General features: G+C 36.2%; 2 protein-coding genes across 5 annotated transcripts in view; both read left to right on the plus strand.

The window, feature by feature from the left end:
- cnksr3 (cnksr family member 3) overlaps positions 1–14,458 on the plus strand; it is a 53,890-nt gene extending 39,432 nt beyond the window's left edge. Inside the window, exons 5-13 of one of the 2 annotated variants that reach the window (XM_016474033.1) lie at positions 1,712–1,753; positions 4,084–4,203; positions 4,286–4,345; positions 4,495–4,563; positions 6,725–6,871; positions 8,481–8,602; positions 9,646–9,833; positions 12,631–12,717; positions 13,803–14,458. In XM_016474033.1, the coding sequence (XP_016329519.1) occupies positions 1,712–1,753; positions 4,084–4,203; positions 4,286–4,345; positions 4,495–4,563; positions 6,725–6,871; positions 8,481–8,602; positions 9,646–9,833; positions 12,631–12,717; positions 13,803–14,095 (1,128 nt within the window). In that variant the 3' untranslated portion in view covers positions 14,096–14,458. The remainder of the gene's footprint in view (positions 1–1,711; positions 1,754–4,083; positions 4,204–4,285; positions 4,346–4,494; positions 4,564–6,724; positions 6,872–8,480; positions 8,603–9,645; positions 9,834–12,630; positions 12,718–13,802) is intronic. The other variant, XM_016474034.1, reaches the window with a different exon arrangement.
- Positions 14,459–17,186: 2,728 nt separating this feature from the next.
- Positions 17,187–19,719, plus strand: part of ipcef1 (interaction protein for cytohesin exchange factors 1) — a 19,674-nt gene continuing 17,141 nt past the window's right edge. Inside the window, exons 1-2 of one of the 3 annotated variants that reach the window (XM_016474037.1) lie at positions 17,187–17,477; positions 17,792–17,866. In XM_016474037.1, the coding sequence (XP_016329523.1) occupies positions 17,415–17,477; positions 17,792–17,866 (138 nt within the window). In that variant the 5' untranslated portion in view covers positions 17,187–17,414. The remainder of the gene's footprint in view (positions 17,478–17,791; positions 17,867–19,719) is intronic. The other 2 variants (XM_016474036.1, XM_016474035.1) reach the window with 2 other exon arrangements.

Consider the following 19,719-nt stretch of genomic DNA (forward strand, 5'->3'; position numbering starts at 1 on the left):
CAAGCTACATTAAAGTGATTATTATGTTTTGAATATGGATATTTTTCTTACAAAAACACATCGATTCGCTACAGGAGGCCTTTGTTCACCCCCCGGAGCCGTGTGAGACACTTTTTATTATGGATGCATGCGCTTTATTTCACTTCTTTTGGACTGAAGCAATGCAATACCCGCTGACTGCCATTAAACAGCTTGAAAGATCAAAGTCAGTTTTTTATATAACTCCGACTGGATTCATCTGAAAGAAGGAAGTCATATACACCTAGGATGCCTTGAGGGTGAGTAAATAATAGGCAAATTTTCATATTTGGGTGAACTATCCCTTTAACCAACCTATATACATCAATTTATACCAACAAAACAAAACTTTTTTATTTGGTCTATAAGGTAAAAAGTGCAGGTTGTTATGCACACAATTTAATTAGCCAAGTTTGTATTAAACTGTTCAAAAATTCCATTAAAAAACTATTTTAATAATAATTTAATCATCATTTCTTTTTGAAATATGATTTTTTAATTGTATAATTACTTTCATAATTGAATTATTCCATTTGTATAGAGTGCACATTTTATTTTATTATCCTTTTTGTAACTTTTAGTAAAATTGTGAAAATAGTTATTAAATGTAATGCATATCTTACCAGGGTTATTATCATTAACTAAAACAAAAAACAGAAAAAAACCCACTTTCTTTACTTGAAATAAAATAAACATGAACTTAAATAAAATAAAATTGTAGTTAGTTGCCAAAGTACTAAAGTACTAAAATAACTAAGACTAAAATAAATAAATGAAATAAACAAACTAAAACTAATAAATAAAAATTAATAAACATTGTATATACATATAAAAAAAATAATACAAATAACAAACAAAAAAAAAAGTCAAAATATTAACAAAACTATATATCAGTGATACTTAAAAAAAACTGCATCTTACTTGTTAACTTTAATTTATAATTTACATTTTATATATCGTATTAGACTTTTTTCTGAATTGACCATTAAAAAACATACTGACAACTTCTCAAGACTCGTACATTAAATTATGTTACGTTAAAATATCTAGCTGCATTTAAACACGTGTCCACATAACAGAAATACATGAACACACACAAAAAACATAAACACAAAGAAATGTCTCTTGTGTGAACAGCTTTTATGGTCAGATTATTTGAAAAACAAAATATGTAAATAACATTTAATTAAAACAGATAGTAATTTGCAAAAATGTCTCATTATCAATTAAATGCAACCTCTGCAAATAAAAGTAACAAAAACAGCATTGCAAACGGTTTTCAAACTGAACAGTAGTGTATTGAGGTACGTCTTGATGAACTCTTTAAGCACACAGATGTCTCCTGAAGCACAGAGAAACATATGGTTTTACTGAGCCGGAGCTCAGTGGGGATGGGCAGCTCATAACTGTGATCGATGTCTCTGCTCTGCTTTTGCTCTTTGTAGTCTCAAGCGCCACAACCCTCAAACTCTGCAGCAATTATCCTGTCAAGCTTGTCTTTGAATCATAATTAAACAATGGCGATAGGCCCTTCTCCATCTATTTGTCAGCACATTCCATATTTTGAATCCTCATATTACATTTCTTAAATACTTTCTTTGGTATTTTGATTTCATGTTTACCATTCCATATTTTCCTGTGGGAACTCAACATAATGTGGCATCTCATGCGAATCCTCCCTTTTTAATTGCAGGACTGCACAGTGTTTGAAATGGAGGAGAAGATATTAGAAGTGGTAAGTAGAAAGTCTTGTCGTCAGTTATTTCTCACACAGCATATTTATCGTTCAGGCATTTAAATGTCTCTCAGGTCAGAGATTCAGCTGTTATCTGTGATGCATTTGGGTTCATTTTAAGTGTGGGGATGCAACTCTATTGTTCAGTTTGAGATGTTTTCCTTAGGAACCACTGGAACTTCCTGTGGTAGATAACAGTATCTCACAATCTCCATTAAAGGAATGTTCCGGATGCAATATAATAATTTCGACAGTTTGTAAAAACAAGCATAAATTGGGTTAAAACTTACAATGAAGATCTATGGTGCAAGGCATTGCTTTGGAATAAATGTTAAAATACACATAACATAAAATTCTGGTATTTTAGCTTAATATGCTGAGTGTGCAAGTGAAACGGAATAAGTTACAAGATATAATATTGAGCAGTGCTTCATTTGATCCTTTGGGATTTTATTGGATTTGATAAGTCAGCCCCATGTTGCTTCAAAATATTTTGGACCCCATTGACTTCCATTGTATGGACAAAAACATTCTTGAGAATGTCTTTTTCTGCAGATGAAAGAAAGTCATATGAGTTTGGAAGAACATGAAATAGAGTTTTCCTTTTTTGGGTGAACTATCCCTTAAAGTAAATCAGGTTAACTTTGACTTCACGATTTCATCCAGCCAGCCTCAGTCTACAGTGCATGTACAAGAGATTATGCTGTGCACATCATGTGTGGCTTTAACAGAGTGCAGATCTTTCGAGAAGGGTATAACTGCAGCCTGGAGATCTCCAAATGGGGGCGGGAACTCCAAAACGGGGTGGGAGCTCCAAAATAGGGCGTGGCTTCCTCCCATTGACAGACAGGCACATGACACGCATGCGCACTTTTTCCCCCAATCCACTTCAGTGCAAAGTCCGCCCCACAGCTGATTCTAAAGATTTTATTGGTTGTGTCAATTAAAGTGTTGATTTCCTACACTATGCTACAAAAAATGCTAACCCCTAAACCTACCCCACACCTGACCCTAACCTTAACCAGTGAAATTGACTGCACTGTGGGATTGGTGCTGAACAGCGTGGTAAAGAAAGTTGCAGTTCAGGAGATAAACAGTTAATAAGATTATGCGATATGAGATCATTCCGTAACTCCCCAACCGGACCTCACCGGACAATGGCACCTTTTTAGTTACACCCAGCGTCACTACCCCCTCCTACCCTGCGAATCTCGTGCCCCGGGACGCCCCCGTTGCTTAGAACAAAGCGATAGAGTAAAATCGTTCCCCTGCGTTGCGCTGGGACGGCTCACGGGAGAGCTCTTGGGTGATTCCCGTTTATATCATTAAGCAGAGGTTCAAACTCCAGTCCGAACACCACTGGCCACAAGCGATAGAGTAAAATCTTTCCCCTGCACTGTGCTGCTCGTGGGTGATTCCCATTTATAGCATTAAGCAGAGGTTCAAACTCCAGTCCGAACAGCACTGGCCACGAGCTTTGGGCTCTGCTCTCACGGAGAATATTTACTTATATAGCATATTTTATTTTAGATGAACTAGAAACAATGTTTAATTTATAAAGTTTTATTTTGAAATGTAAGTCAATAACAATTGGCTGGAGCCAAAGCCAATGGTCAAAGTCTTTGCGAGAGGAGACCCCGCCCCATTTTGGAGGTTCTGCCCACTTTTGGAGTTCACGCCCCATTTTGGAGATCTCCGGTCTGCAGTTATATCTACTTGGATCTTTCTGGAAGCCACTAGAATCGCCTCCTTTTGTGTAAATGATCTCTAACTGTGTGCATTTGTTCTCTAGTACATAGTAAACAAATGCAATTTGACATTTGCATCACAAATGTCATTCTGATATAGTAAACTTGCTCGATAGCCCACCCGGTACAGCATTGCATTTGCGATGCAGAGCACTCGGGTAGGAATCCCGTGAAATTAATCATGATAAAAGAGCTTAAAGAATAGTAAAAGCATGCTAAAGTGGCATCATGGTTGTGTCAGCAAATGCGTTTTTATCATACATTTGCGTTTGTTAACACTTTCGGTTAGGTTTAGCGTAGGGCGTAAGTGGTACATTTTTCAAAGAAGCACTAACCCTTTAGCACCAATCACAGGATATTTCATTTACAAACTGCTGCGGTACATAGAACAACCAGTTTTAGTACCACTCGCTGGACATTTCTCTTTAAAAATGTTGCAAAACATGCAAGAAACTGCATAATTTTCGCATAAATGTTTTTACAATGAGCCTGGGTTGTCCAGTCACTTATGAAGTCCTGGATAAGTTATCATGACCAAATGAATCATAAATACCACAACATTATTCTTTCTGTTCGTTTCAGTCACGTGTTTTGACTGGCATTTGTGATTCCACCATGAGGATCACCTCTGACCCCTTAAAGAGTCAAATTACCTGTTTGGAGGAAGTCACCATCACTAATATCAAAGCAGACGAGGGACTGGTGAGTGTCAACAACCTAAGACCTGTTGGTGTTGTTTTGCCTGTTGCTTAACAACTGCGTATTGTTTGCTTATTTTTTAAAGGGAATGTATATCAAATCCACTTACGATGGGCTGCACGTCATCACCGGAACCACGGAAAATGTGAGTCAACAGAACAACATCGCTTTGACTTGTTGCTGTTAATGCATCAATGTCCAGCATCATTCAAGCCACAGTCTGTGACTAATGGAGTTCACATGCAAGCATTGCTTCAATTGATTCATGATGTCTGTCTGTGTTTCACCCTTCAGTCTCCAGCAGACAGAACTCAGAGGATTCATGCAGGCGATGAGGTGATACAAGTCAACAGACAAACAGTGGTGAGCCCATCCATCTGTCACATGATAGTGAGGAGGATTATGGGTAATTGTTCTGCCCTAAAAGAGTGAGAGGAGGCAAGATGGTGAGCTTTTGTGTTAGACTGAGTAAACCTGATCCATGGGAGAGAGAGCGGTAGATATGTGCTGAAAGGCCTTTTGGATAACCATATTGTTATGAACACCTTTATCATTGTTTTGGATCAGTGCTGTTTTTTATTCACCTCATATTTACAGAGAAAGCATTGGGTTGGTGCCGACCCATTTGTGTTTGTACAACATAAAGCTAGTCAGACTACATTTGCTCAGCTACAGTATGATCGTTTATGTCCAGGTTTCATTTCTATGAAAGTCCACCCTTGTGAAAAAGAAGTGCACGTAATTTTATTGATTGTGCACTTGTAGTATATTTATTAAAAATGTGCTTGCAGATAATATAATATTAATAAAGTGAAGGCCACTTTAGCATACTTAGGGCCAGATTTACTAAATGGCAAATTAGCGCTAGAGTGCAATTCCATAAAAGCACAGATGGGAGGGGAAAATTCTGCGGGTGATTTACTGACAATGCACACATTAAAGAACACATACGCAACATCTCATTTACATATCGACCAACGTAATCTACCAAGAGCAGTACAAATTACCGCTTGCTTTAAGACATGCTTTTTTGGGCATTAAATAATGCCGCAAATACCAGTGAATTGACAAGCACAAATCTTAGTAAATCGCGTGATTCATTAAAATACATGCTAAATCTTTGTTGCGATAATCTTTTGTCATGTTTTAAAGAAGTACAATTATTTTAATGTCACTAACATACTACAGCACATTAAAAGTACTTAATTATATTTCTGTCGTGACAACTCTCGGAGGGATTGGCATGGTAATGTACATGACAATGTTAATGTATTTGGTCTTGGTGGAATAGATTGCTGCTGCTAATATAACATACATGAAATAACCCCCATATAGCATACATGAATCACCTCGTAGCAGATCTATACAGGTGGAGCTGGGGAAGGTGGAGGGTTTCTGAAGCAAGCTGCAACTGCTACGGCAAGGAGCTAATCATATATTTGAATGTTGAGCAGCGAGCTCATTGGCTACTGATACAGGAGAGAACCAATCAGCTGTGCCATGTGATAATGATGTCATTAGATCAGATTGAGTTAGACCTATCGGACTGCGCCATCTAGAGTTTCATGCCAGAACTGTATTTGTAACTGTACTGTCTTAGCAGATATAATACATAGCAGATATGTTCACTGAATATAAACCTAACAGACCACTCAGATCATTAGGATCGAGTCAGTTAGAAATACCAAGGGTTCACACAAAACAAGGGGAGTCCGCTTTTAGTTATTATGCCGCCCGCAGTTGGAATCAGCTTCCAGAAGAGATCAGATGTGCTAAAACATTAGTCACATTTAAATGCAGACTCAAAACTCATATGTTTAGCTGTGCATTTACTGAATGAGCACTGTGCAATGTCCGAACTGATTGCACTATATTTTATGTATAATCATTTTCTATTCTTAACTGTTTTAAATTCATTTTAAACCTCTTAAATCAATTTTTAAATCGTTATCAAAGTTTTTAAATTCCTTGTTTTATTGTTGTGATTATTTTTATTATTATTATTTTATTTTATTTTATGTAAAGCACTTTGAATTACCATTGTGTATGAAATGTGCTATATAAATAAACTTGCCTTGACTTGTTTGATATTACAGTTAAAGTTAATTTATTTTAAATATAAATTGCAACTGCATCATTACAAATGTGTAATTAAAAGACATACACGTTTCAATAGAAATTACAATAAAGTATGTTTGTTTCGTTTTTTAGAAAAAAAAATTAAACACTTTATCTCTGTGTGAAATAAAGTTTCAAATAAATAAAAGAACATTTAAAAAATGCTATTTAAAAAACTCATGTTGAGACATAAAATCACATTTATTCGAAATACAGATGCAGTTGTGAAAAATACAGCTATTTATTGAAGAAAATAAGATATATGCAATCATGAGAAATTACGAGAACAATTACGATTACAATTATGAGAACTTAAGCAATTACAAGCAGTACATGGACAATTATGAGAAAGTCGTAGATACAAGAAATGAAGGTAACAGTCACAGATGTAATGCTTTCTTTTTAGGTGGGCTGGCATTTGAATAATCTGGTGGAAAAGCTCAGAGAAGATCCTCAGAATGTTACTCTGATGGTGAAGAAAAGACCATCAGGTACCTGCGGCTTCACACCAGCACCGCTGAAAAACATGCGCTGGAGACCTCCTGTCATCCAGGTACTGCCCTCATTCTCCTATAGTTTAGCCTCTCGGGAAGCTTTTGTCTGGAAAAAAAGTATCATAGTTTACACAAAATATTAAGCAGCACAACTGTTTCAAATCAATAAGAAATGTTTTTGAGCAGCAAATCAGCATATTAGATTGATGTCTGAAGGATCATGTGGCACTGAAGACTGGAATAATGATGCTGAAAATTCAGCATTGCATCAGAAATAAATTACGTTTTATATATATTCAAATAGAAAACAGTTATTTTAAATTTTAAGAATATTTCACAATATCACTGTTTTTACTTTATGTTTTGAATAAACAAATGCAGCCTTGGTAAGCATAAAATAAAAAATAAATAAAAAACATCTTGTCAACCCCAAACTTTTGAACACTAGTGTAGATTGTTTGTAGTTAGTCGTATGCAAATGACAGCTTGTGAGGCATTTTCTACTGTTTCTGTGTTTCACATTTGAACAAACTCCATGAACTTTCATTGTTTCAACATGAGTGGATGGCTTTGCATGGGTGTTGCAGAATTAAAACAATGAAACATTTCTTCCTCTCCACACACACACACACACACACACACACACACACACACGTTAACTTGCCTTTGAAAATGCATGTTGATGTCACACATCTTCCACAGCTGACTTATGCTGATTAACAGCAGTTAAGATTGCTGGACCAGCAGCAGGGTTTCACATCAGGATGTGTGTTTCCACCTGATTAAACTCCCGGTCCAAATGTCACACAGCCATTGATTTCAGAAATACCGTAGCTAATATTAGTCCATATGGACTCTCTCCCAAACACCTCGCTATTCTTTTAAAGGTCAGACTGTAGACCACAACTCAAGAAAAACGATTTTCTTTCAATGAAAAAACATTATTAATGTAAAAAATAATCCATGATAAAAAGGCACTTTGATTTGTGTTATGAACATGAATGTTATTACAAATCAGGCTTCATATTGAGGAGTCGTGTGCTATTACTTTTAAAAGCAATTGGACTAAGATTTTTGCCTAAAAATGACAACTATCCATAATGCATAAGCATTATGGCGGCAAGTTTTGCACGAACAAACACCACTCACATTTCAGGAAGTGTAAACATCTAGTTTACATAATGTACCTTTCAATGAATGAAAGCCTTGCTTGCCAACAAATGTTCTTCTTAATATCGGTTTATGCAATTCACATAATCCATACAGGAACTTACTGAGTAAAAAGACTATTATCGGTTCTTTCTTCAAAAGTAGAACAGTACTCTTGAAATTATGTGGATTTATGTCCATTCTTGCCCTAGCAAAGTCTATAATTAAATGCTTAAAGAAAGTCTACATTCAACAAAAATTGGCATGTCTCACAAAATAAAGCAGGTCCGTGAGAAGAAAAAAATACTTAAATACAAAGTGTCTTAATGTAGTGATTTAGTGTTGAGATCAAAGGTCTATGGATTCAGATTTAGTGAAAATGATAAGCTCTGTGATCCAACTAATCTCATTTAAAAGATTATATAAGATGTAATTTAGCAAGGGTCTCTTCACAGCTATCGTGTGTAAATATATCTTAAACCAGGCAGAACGAGGGACTAATAACTTTGTTTTTTTTAGAGCCCATCGTATGTGCCTGCCGCCCAGTCATCCAGAAATCCTGTGCAAATCAAGCGTCCGGAGAAACCTGCAATTTTAGATCTCTATATTCCTCCTCCTCCTTCCATGCCATACAGCCCACGGTCAGTATCTGTTTCTCTGATAACGTATCACCTTCATATTAAATCAGTTATTCTGTGGCTCTGTTCCAAAACGTAGTGAGCTGCCTTGCAGTACATTACAAATTATGCAAACTTAGCTCAAAATATACTTCAGTTTTGACACGTATGCAATACAGGCGCTCGACACATGCACAGTTTCATCATTGTCCAATGTCTGCGCTATTTTTCTTCAGAATTTATGATTGACTAAAATGTCTCATACTGATTTAAACTAGAGTTGTGGGGATCTCTTCCTCACACAAATGTGGCTGTCTAAATTTTAGCTGTCTGCAGTAATCTCACTGCCAGGTAGTGTTACCACCTTGTGGAAAGAAAAATGGCAAAAAAATAAAAAATTAAGCCGCAAGTGCAACCTTAGCCTACAGAATATTTAGAAAAATTGGTTACACTATGCAGGTACTATACTGGTGACGATATTTACGCCACGTGAACTGCATGCATACTTAGCATACTGAAGTGTACAATGTGCTTACAATTGATTCCAGTAGTTTTATGTTAGCATTTTGCTAAGCTATCTGCACTATTGGTGCATTCAAGCCATGACAGAAAGATTGTATTAATGAGTTAAATGCACATCTGCCACCACAAAGTCGTAATTACGAGTGGGAGACTCAGAACTTTCTCTAAGCATGGATTTTTCGAGTTGGTGACGTGTTGGACGCATTAGATGCAGCAACCTCTGTATTGCTTTTAAAAAACTTTTTTTAATTTACAATAAATCTAGCTAAGCTGCAAGTATAAAATATGACATTAGTATACAGTTACGGTAGAATATATACAGTAATGATTCAATTTACAGCATCTTCATAAATTGATTAAAAAGCAAAAACACTCCTGATGCACATTCTTTATTCATCATTTTGTAGAAGTAGGTTTGTAGAAATCTTGCTGGATTTTTCGTGGAAAAGGTGCATCTTGCTCTGGCCAAAGTGACTCACCTGACGTCGTAATTATGACTTCCCAACTTATAAGAACAAACTTTCTTTATCTCTGTATGTGTGCAGGGATGCAGAGATGAGTGAATATGCAGGAGTAAAGATGAGACCAAAAGGTTCAGAGTCGCCCAACTCATCTCTGGATTTAGCTAGTAGACGGCGCTCAAATATCAGTGACTACAACAGCAAACCTAGCGTAAACCCAGCTGAGTTCGCCGTCCCACAAGCGCGACTGAGACAGCGGACCCCATCTAGAGGTTAGTACCTGTTCAACCCACGTGACTTTATTTTGTAACATCACCAAAGCAGCCGCACTGATAACTCGTGTGAGCGTACTATCAAAGATGACACCCAAACTTTTAACATGTTTGGATTAGGATGTGCGCGACGACTAATTTGACTGTAGTTTAAACGAAAGTTTTGTATCCGACTAGTCGACTAGTCTAAAAGCAAGAAACCCCCAAAAGATGGTAAGAAAAAAAAACTCTGTGCGTGCATGTAGCATAGCCTATATAATAGCCTATATTTAAAATACTTAATCTATGAATCACACTGTCAAATCCCTCAATGAATTCCGCTTGCCGCACACTTGCCTCGCGTTATCATCATTTCATTTTAGGTGGTCATTAAAAAGAAATAAAAGAAGAGCATACACTCAACGTCGGTCAAAGCATAGCTTATTTATTCAAATCAGCTGGGGAAATGCAGAACAATGGAAAATCAATCAATAGCCTGACAGAATTCTTAATCTTCATATAACGTTAGTCAACATATTAAAACACAAGTCAAAAACAATAGGAAGGTTTATCAAGAAATAGCATTAAAACGGCTTTTAAAAACATACTTCGTGTAGGCTATATTGTCTAAAAACAAAACAATGCAACAATGCCCATTTTACTTACTCAGACCATGCGTTATTTGTTCAGTGAAATGATCAACGTGGTCTGGTGAAAGACGGGACCTGAGGCGATTAACAATAAAATTCCTGCACTTGAAAAACGCGCTCGGCAGGAACTGAAGTCGCAGGCACGCAGAGATAACGAAAAGCAAGCCGATAGAGTTTCAGAAAGCGCCTGGACATCCTGCACCACCACCGAAGTTGGTCTTCATTACAGGAATAGACGGCGCGGACGGGATCGCAGCGCCGGCGGGTTGTAGTGAATGACGTGATTGACATTTGCTGGCTTTGGCCAGCCTCTAAGCTAACGCCTACGTGCCTGTATTGAATATGATTACGCATCGCTCCAGTAGAGTTATTGTAAGACAATTTGACATTACACAGTTTACACAAAAGTTTTCCGTTTCCTTCTAATTCAAAATAATCCCACACCTTCTCGTCTTTCGCATGGTCATTTTTGAACTTGCTGCAACTGACACGAAGAAAACGCATGTGAGGTCTGAGGTAAAAATGTAGTTTCCACCCAGATAAACTTTTAAAAATAATGTATTATTTTTCAAACGTTTTATTTTAACTTGTTATTTAAAATGTTTTAAATGCAATGTTAAAATGATGGTAATGTGAATGATACAATCCAGATTTTTTAATTTTTTTTTCTGTCGTGTAATCGACAGTTTTCAGTGTCGACTAGTAGGAGCTGTACCGTTTAGTCGACTAGTCGACTAGACCCGCACATCCCTAGTTTGGATACAGGCACTGGGCACAAAATTATCAATATTTACTGAAGAACAATTAGACTTAGCCAGATTGGTTTTTGAGCCAACTAGGAGAATTTCAATTTTACTACTATTTAGTTTCAGAAGATTCGATGTGAACCAGTCTTTAATTTCAGCTACACAGTCTGAGAGGATAGACGGAGGAAACGTAGAGGTAGGTTTGGAGGACAGGTAAAGTTGGGTGTCATCAGCATAGTAGTGAAACTGAATACCAAACTTCTTAAAAATATTACCAAGAGGTAGGATATAAATAATAAATAAAAGAGGACCGAGAACTGAGCCCTGGGGAACCCCAGTAGTAACATATGAAGGCTTTGATGTAAACTGCTTCAACTGCACAAATTGAGTGCGACCCGTTAAATAAGATCAAAACCAGGTCAGAGCAGTACCCATAATTCCAATAGACTCCAATCTGTCCAACAAAATACTGTGCGAAATAGTGTCAAATGCTGCACTCAGATCTAGCACTCAGATTTGTCTTATGACAAAGAAGTCAAAATAATAAGGTTTGAATCAGTCTGATGAAGCCACTAAATGAATGAACTGACTGAATCAGTCAGAGCCATTACTGAATCAACACGACTCACTGAACTGCAAGTTATCTTTCATTCTGTTCTAAAATGAAGCCAAGCTGTTCATGAAAATCAAATTACTACCCAGCTAACAAAATCATGTTCTAAGAACTTTTTGCTAATGTTCCAATTGAGTTATGAAAATGTTATTTCTTAATGCTTAAATTAATGCTTTCGGATCATTCAAAAAGTCAAGTTTTTAAAATGTTTTAAAAGCATATTTTGTAATGCAAACATTAAGGGAGCATTCCATTTTATAATTTTCCAAACATTAAGGGAATGTTACCTTTGAATGTTCTCTGAACGATCTGAAACAAGTAGAAACATTTAAAAAACGTTAAATATCAAAATAAAATAAAACATTCCATAAATTGTGTATAAGTAATGTTTTTGTGCTGACGTTTTGAAAACATTAGTAAAGCCCAGATAACTTTGAATGAACGTTCTATGAACATTACTGGAAAAAAGTTGGTTCAAAACTTTAAGAGAACCTTCCGAGAATATTAACCACAATTCTGAGAATGTTCCTTGTTAGCTGGGTAGCATTACTGACTAATTGTCCATATGACAACATGTGATGTTTTTAATAAAGCTCTTTAGTGAACTATGTGGCATTTGAGTGCATTGTGAACAAAGCTTCAAAACAAAATCAAATAAAATCTGCACAGAAATAAAAGAGGAGACTCTCATGGATGGTTCCATGACGTCTGCTTCCTTTTCACTCTGAGCCTTTAAATAAAAGTTTTAGCCAGCATGGCTCAAGCAAAGACTCAGTTAGACTGATTCTTTCATTGTGCATGTGCTTTAGGGAAGCCACGTCCCATGTCCATGCCGGTAGACACTTGTCTGGGCGTGTCGGACTCCCCCTCCAGACCCTGGGCTCATGGACGGAAAGGTAAGCGTAACACCTGCCTGTGTGTAAACTACCGCTGAAGCGAGTTAATCTCCAGCTGTCGGCGTAAACATTTCACAAGCCCAGTTACATGGGCGGGAGCAGACAAAGGTCAGATAACGCTGTATGCATTGCATTTTTGTCTCCGTTTGTCAGTAGCTCAAGGGGTAATCTCTGTATACCAATCAGTAAACATGTGCAATGTTTTTGCAGACTATAAACAGATGTAGAGTTGTTTTCCTGTTGCTACTGAAGAATGCCTGTTATCATAGCTAGTCAAAAGCAAGTTATCGTGTTGCATCATGATTTTTTTTTGTACATTGTTGCTTTGTTCGTAGTCTGGCAGAATGAGAACATAAATCTGCATAAATTCCACATTGTAACTTATTGTCACATTGTAACTTAAACTTGTCACATTAGCAAATTAGCAAAAAGTTACTTTCAAAACAAGCAGCTTTCCGCTGGAAATCTGTCTGGAAAAATCTTCAAATTTGCTGAAAAATCATAAACATGACCAAACCTTAAATCTGTAATCAGTGGCACCATATGCAATTACATGTGTGCCAAAGTGTGAGCAAAAGGAATAAGTTTTGATTATTTTATGGACATAATTGGTGGTTTCTTCTGCTTGATTTAATTATATATATTTAATTATATTAATTATATATTTATATATACATATAAATCATGCCTATGAAAAAAAAATAATAAAGAAAAAATACTTCATTTTCCTGTGATGTGAACTGTTGGACATAGTGGACAAATTAAATTACCTAGTGCAGTATGAAAAGTTTTAAGATATTTTCTTGTCCCACAGGGTTAAAAAATGGCAATAGTAACTTTGAGCTATGAGAACAAAGCAGAATATACAACTCTCACATTATAAAAATGCCTTTGGTTCCCAACAAACTAACAAAAACAACGTGACTCAGCCAATTAGATTGACTCCTGCAATTTTGAAAAGCTTTTGCCATTTTTGTCTTTGTCCTTGAACAGTTTGAGAATGCCATCAAAGGTTTTCAATTATGGTAAACAGCTCTCATAAAAGGTGTTTCTATCCTTACATGATGTGTCTCGTCTGTCCTCAGGTGATGAGATCTTGCACAGGTATCTGAGTAACGAACAGATCCCCACCATCTCAGAAGAGTCGCCCTGTTACCCGCTGCCCTACCGCCCCACAGGAGAACGCCAGCTCATCCGAGGGGTCGACCACATCCGCGGCAGCCAGTGCTTTATCAACGCAGACCTACACACCAGCGCCACCATACCCTACCAGGAGGCCGTCGCTCGGAAGCCTGCAGCCAAATCTTCCAAGAGACCCCCCTCAGAACCCTCACTGTTCAGCAGCTGGATCGCCCGACTCAAGCTGCTCACACACTGAACATCTGTCCGTCTGCAGTATTATCACTTCAGATCCAGAACGCTCCACAGGACCTGTTGAAATTCAGTTGGATCAGTATTAAAGACATCCTCAGTGAAATGACTGTTACTTTATTTAAGGTTTCTTCAGCATTAAGGACACTACTGAAAACTCTTTCTCTGATAAATCAGGTCTTCAAAAGGATTTTCACTTGGAACTGTGTTATCAATAAGTTATTTAATTTTGTGCATATATTGTATTTTATTGATACAGGTCAAGCATATTTCCCACTTAATAAATAGCTTTTTTAAACATATGCTTAAGGTAAGTTAAAGATATGTTATCTCTGAAATGAGAAAAAGACTGTACTTACTTGCATACTTGCATACATTTTTTTTTTTTTTAATAAATGTGCACATTGACGTGTCTATAAGGCAAGAAAGGTTTTGTGAAATTCAAAATGTATGCTTCAGGGTTGGGAGACTTTCAGAATTCAAAATTGACTCCCTTTTAATAAATTTGTGTAAATTTGACAGGAAGTTGAATTTACTGAAATGCAATCTAATGAAATTTCAAAGGTCCGAGGACATTTGAGTAATTATGGCTAATAAGTAGAATATACTTTATTCCGATTAGAAAAAAGAAAAACAACTCACTTCAAATTAACTATTAAATTAACAATCAAATTTTTTTTTAATTGAGGTCAGTAAGATTTGTTTAAGAAATGAATACTTTTATTCAGTACTTTTATTCACTGTTTTTCTTTTTAACTTTTTATTCATCAAATAATAATTCTAGCTAAAAAATTATGTTTCCACAAAAATATTAATTAACCATTTTCAGCTGTGATAATAATAGTACATTTTGAGCTCCAAATTAACATACTGGAATGAGTTTTAAAGGATCATGTGATGCTGAAGACCAGAGTAATGGCTGCTGAAAATTCAGCATTAAATTAAAATTTTAAATACATAAAACAAAAAAAAAAGATATTTTAAATGGCAGTTTTTCACGAAATTACACTTTTAAAGACCCCCCAAACTTTTGAAGGATACTGTGTAAGCTATACTTTATTTTATTTTTTTTAATATTTTGATTAAACAGACTATTTATTCCATTTTAATTCTGCTTCCTTAAGTATATATTCAAATTACAATTCTGCATGGCATTTACTACCTCAATTCAAATTCAGGAAATGAAATAAAAATTACAAAATTCTAAATTCAATTCTCAATGACACAGAGCCGAGTGAGTACATTTTGCCATATCATAGTGTGAAAGATTTCACTGTGCTACAGTAGCACACACAATAATAAAGTCTGAAATCGTTTTTTCTATTTATTTACTAACTCACATTTCAGTGAGTTTCAAATTACTGACTGTCTTAAATCATATAAATGGTCTTCTGTTGTGAGTTTTACTCATGCTTGAATCATTTCAACCACTTCAGATGCAAACAAACTGTTATAAACATTTGGGTGGTCTTAAAACCACCTACTGTAACACTAGAGCAAGTCATTCGTTTTAAGCAAGATAGGATACTGCTTGATACTCGATTATGTTGTCAAACACTATTAATAAAGAATGCTAAATGGAAAAATCCTCTCATACCATGGATTCTTGTGCGGGGCAAATGCAATAGTCTATCTGGTATTTTATGGTCTTCCTCCAGAGGGCGCTCGCGGATAAGAAAGCCAATAAAAAAATCCGATTTATTGGAGAGATTTAGGGCAAGTTGTTCAAAAGTAATCTGATCGGATTTTGGCAATCGGATTGGATCAAATTTTAAAAATGGGTTGTTCAAAAGATTAGATCACAAAACGGGGGGAAGTCGTGGCCTAATGGTTAGAGAGTTGGACTCGTAACCCAAAGGTTGCGGGTTCGAGTCTCGTACCGGCAGGGATTGTAGGTGGGGGGAGTGAATGTACAGCGCTCTCTCCCACCTTCAATACCACGACTGAGGTGCCCTTGAGCAAGGCATCGAACCCCAACTGCTCCCCGGGCGCCGCAGCAGAAATGGCTGCCCACTGCTCCGGGTGTGTGTTCACGGTGTGTGTGTGTTCACTGCTGTGTGTGTGCACTTAGGATGGGTTAAATGCAGAGCACTAATTCCTAGTATGGGTCACCATACTTGGCCACATGTCACGTCACGTCACTCACTCACTCAAAATCCAAGTTTGGTTTTGATCTGGATTAAATCCTCAGTTTGTGTTGTTCAAAACGTTTTAGTAAGATTGGGATACTTTTGATCAAAAAAAAACGGGATTATTCTGATCCCAGCAGAAGGGTAGATTTCAGGAACAAAAATGTAATAAAACTTTAAAACTGGTCCAAAAAATACAATATTTGTAACGTAATATATCCCCAAATCCTCAAACAACTGTAAATATCAAACAAAAATATTATATTTTAATTTAAAATCTGAAAAAGTGTGTATCTGGATCAGGATGATCCAATCCAACTTTGCTTCGAAAAACCGGCACAAAAGTAAAATGGTTACTTGATCCTGGATAGCAAAACATGGGATTTCCAAATCCAGAACATTCTGATCCAGATTAAACTTTTTGAACAACTGGCCCTTGCATAACAAAACAACAACAACAAAAAAAAAAGGTGCAGGCTAAATCTATTCATTCCCAAGTTGTATACATAAAATATAAATTTAAATATATTAATCCAACGAATTCTACGTAAAAAATAAAACCGTTCCACATTTTTTCTTAATTCATTATTTGGTTATTTATTAGTTATCACAAACAAGCTGTTTCAATTTGAGAGAAAAAAAACAAAAAACATTTTTCAAACCATCATACCTGACCAATTAGAGGCAATAGCCAGGCTACAAAGTCCCGCCCATTTTTACCTGTGTTATGCTAATTGCTTTCTAGGGCCTTTACTTTAATTTCTACTGGTGTATCATATCATCCGAATAATTTAATTATAAAAGGAGATTATATATTCATCCAAAAGCATAGCATGTCGAAGAAAGGTTTTAAGATACATTTTATTTTTTATTTTTTTCTGCTAAATGACTAAATGTAAGATCATCTTCTGTGCAATGCAACAGTGCCGCGCAGCGGTCGGTAACTGAAGCGCAGGGGATTTTATCTGACAACACCAACACACACAAGCAGCTTTCTTTCCCAAGTCCTTCTTTCACGCAAACCATTAGATTACACTTGAATATAATGAAAGAAAAGGGTCTTATTATAATGCCATGAAGTTAAATACAAAAGGCGTGATGAAGAGCCGCGCGTGATTAAATCAATTATGCAAATGAAAGGCGTTATTAGAGGCTCCTGCGAGCGTCCACAGGCGCTTCACAAACACACTGTCTGCGATGTCTGCGAGGGGGATTTTCCGAGGAATAAAACACCTGCAGGTTTTCACATGCTGGTTACAGGTATGTAAATGAAAAATACACATAATAACATAAAGAATCCCTGTTGAAAAAAACAGCATATGCTGGTTAGGTATGTTTTGACGCTGGGATGCTGGTCCTTTGCTGGTTTGTGCTGGTCCTTTGCCAGCACATGACCAGCAAAAGGACCAGCACAAACCAGCAAAAGGACCAGCACAAACCAGCAAAAGGACCAGCACAAACCAGCAAAAGGACCTAACAAATGGTTGTCAGTCAAAGATACTTCAAACAAACAATCAAATTAATTTCTCTGTCTTTATTATTATTCATAGACTGACTTGTTTTTCTTTGTTCAGTTGGTAGAGGACATCTTTATATTGTTCTCCTATCTGAAGGCGGCAGAGGTGAATCAGATGAGCCGAACTGAGTCAGTAAGTGTTCACTTCATTCCTGTTGTTTTGACTCGTGTCAGAAACTTACTTTTGTGCGAATTATTTATCTTTATCCTTTCTTTTTTGAGGACATAATTGTTTTCTAACCATATAAACAAACCGCATTTCTGTCAAACAGTTCAAACAAATACTTCAAACTGAATCAGTCAAGTAGCTAAAAAAATCTCAGCGTCTCAATTATAAGATCAAAAGTAGCTGTAAATAACATTAAAATACATTTGAAATAGTTGTTCAGCCACTCATCATGTTCTTTTATCGACTTCCATAACATTGTATTTTAATGGAATCGTTGCTGTAAGTTTTGCAGATGTTTTCTCTACATTCAGTGTTTTCAGAACTGATATGATCACTTTTTTACTCTACTTTTTGCATCTAATCATAAACCACTTCCTATTAACTAGACATTGAGCTGCTACCAGTTCCAGATGTTGTTCACATAATACTCGATAGAATTTGTATCCATCTCTAGGAGTGTTAATTGCCTGTCTATACAAATTCTGTTTAAATTTGACAACCTTCTTTTAGAAACTTCCACAGAGCGAAAAGTAGTCAAGTAAACTAAGCAGATTTATTTATATTATATGCTTCTTTAGGGTTTGGGCTATCTCGACTTCTGTTTGGAACTGCACTATCTGAATTAAGATAAACATTTCCTCAAAAAGATCATTATAAATCAGCAAGGGTATATGATTTTAAAACTGACACTAGGTGGAATAACTTCTGAATATCAAAGGTCAGAACCATTATCAGCGGCTAATGAAACCGAAGTATAGATCATGACTGATCTTTTCTTCCAACCTGATCTCACAGGGAAATGTAAAGATTTTTTTAGGAGATGCCAATTTTGTATGAATTTGTACAGTGTGAATTGTAGATATAACAGAAACATAAAAATTAAAATAGTATGAAAATGAATAAATTAGATTCATGCGAATAAGCCACTACAGTTTTTTTTTTTTCAACTGCTTACACACATTTTCAAAACTTTGCCTCTTTTTGTCAAAACTTTACACACAAATCCAAGAACCGCAAACACAAAATGCAAAATGCCTCGCATCTCTTGCAAAATGAAGCCCTGCATTCAAAATAACATAAACAAACATTTGCAAACACATTTGCCATAATATTAATTCCCGTTAGATTTTTGTGTTACATAGAGAATTGTGTGTTGTGTTTTACAAAACGAGTTTTATGAAATTGAAAACGGAGTCAAAGGCTGAGAATTAGTGTATGGTTTTGCAGATTTGGTGTGTGGTTCAGGTTTCAGAAATTGTGTGACAAGTAAAGATTTTGTGTGCAAGCAGTTAAAAAAACTGTAATTTGCCATAATGTAAAATGGTTGCAAACTGTCATGAAATAATGTTGTTTTTTTTCGTATTATGACGTACTTTTGAGAGCAATGGATTATTAAAAAAAAAAAAAAATCTGTAGTACAGGGACTTTGTTCCATCATTCAGTTGTTCAATGGCTTTGTTGATTGAATTTGATAAAAAAATGGAGGCAGATGAACACAAGCTCGCAAAAACTGGTACTTAAAGGGATAGTTCACCCCAAAATGAAAAATGTATGTTTATCTGCTTACCCCCAGGGCATCCAAGATGTAGGTGACTTTGTTTCTTCAGTAGAACACATATGATGATTTTTAACTTTAACCGTTGCAGTCTATCAGTCGTATAATGCATGGCAATGGTAACAAAATCTATGAGAGTAAAAAAAAACATGCACAGACAAATCCAAATTAAACCCTGCGGCTCGTGACAACACATTGATGTCCTAAGACACGAAACGATCGGTTTGTGCGAGAAACCGAACAGTATTTATATCATATTTTA

The sequence above is a fragment of the Sinocyclocheilus anshuiensis genome, unplaced genomic scaffold (assembly GCF_001515605.1).
Source record: "Sinocyclocheilus anshuiensis isolate Anshui unplaced genomic scaffold, SAMN03320099.WGS_v1.1 scaffold1816, whole genome shotgun sequence".
Lineage (NCBI taxonomy): Eukaryota > Metazoa > Chordata > Actinopteri > Cypriniformes > Cyprinidae > Sinocyclocheilus > Sinocyclocheilus anshuiensis.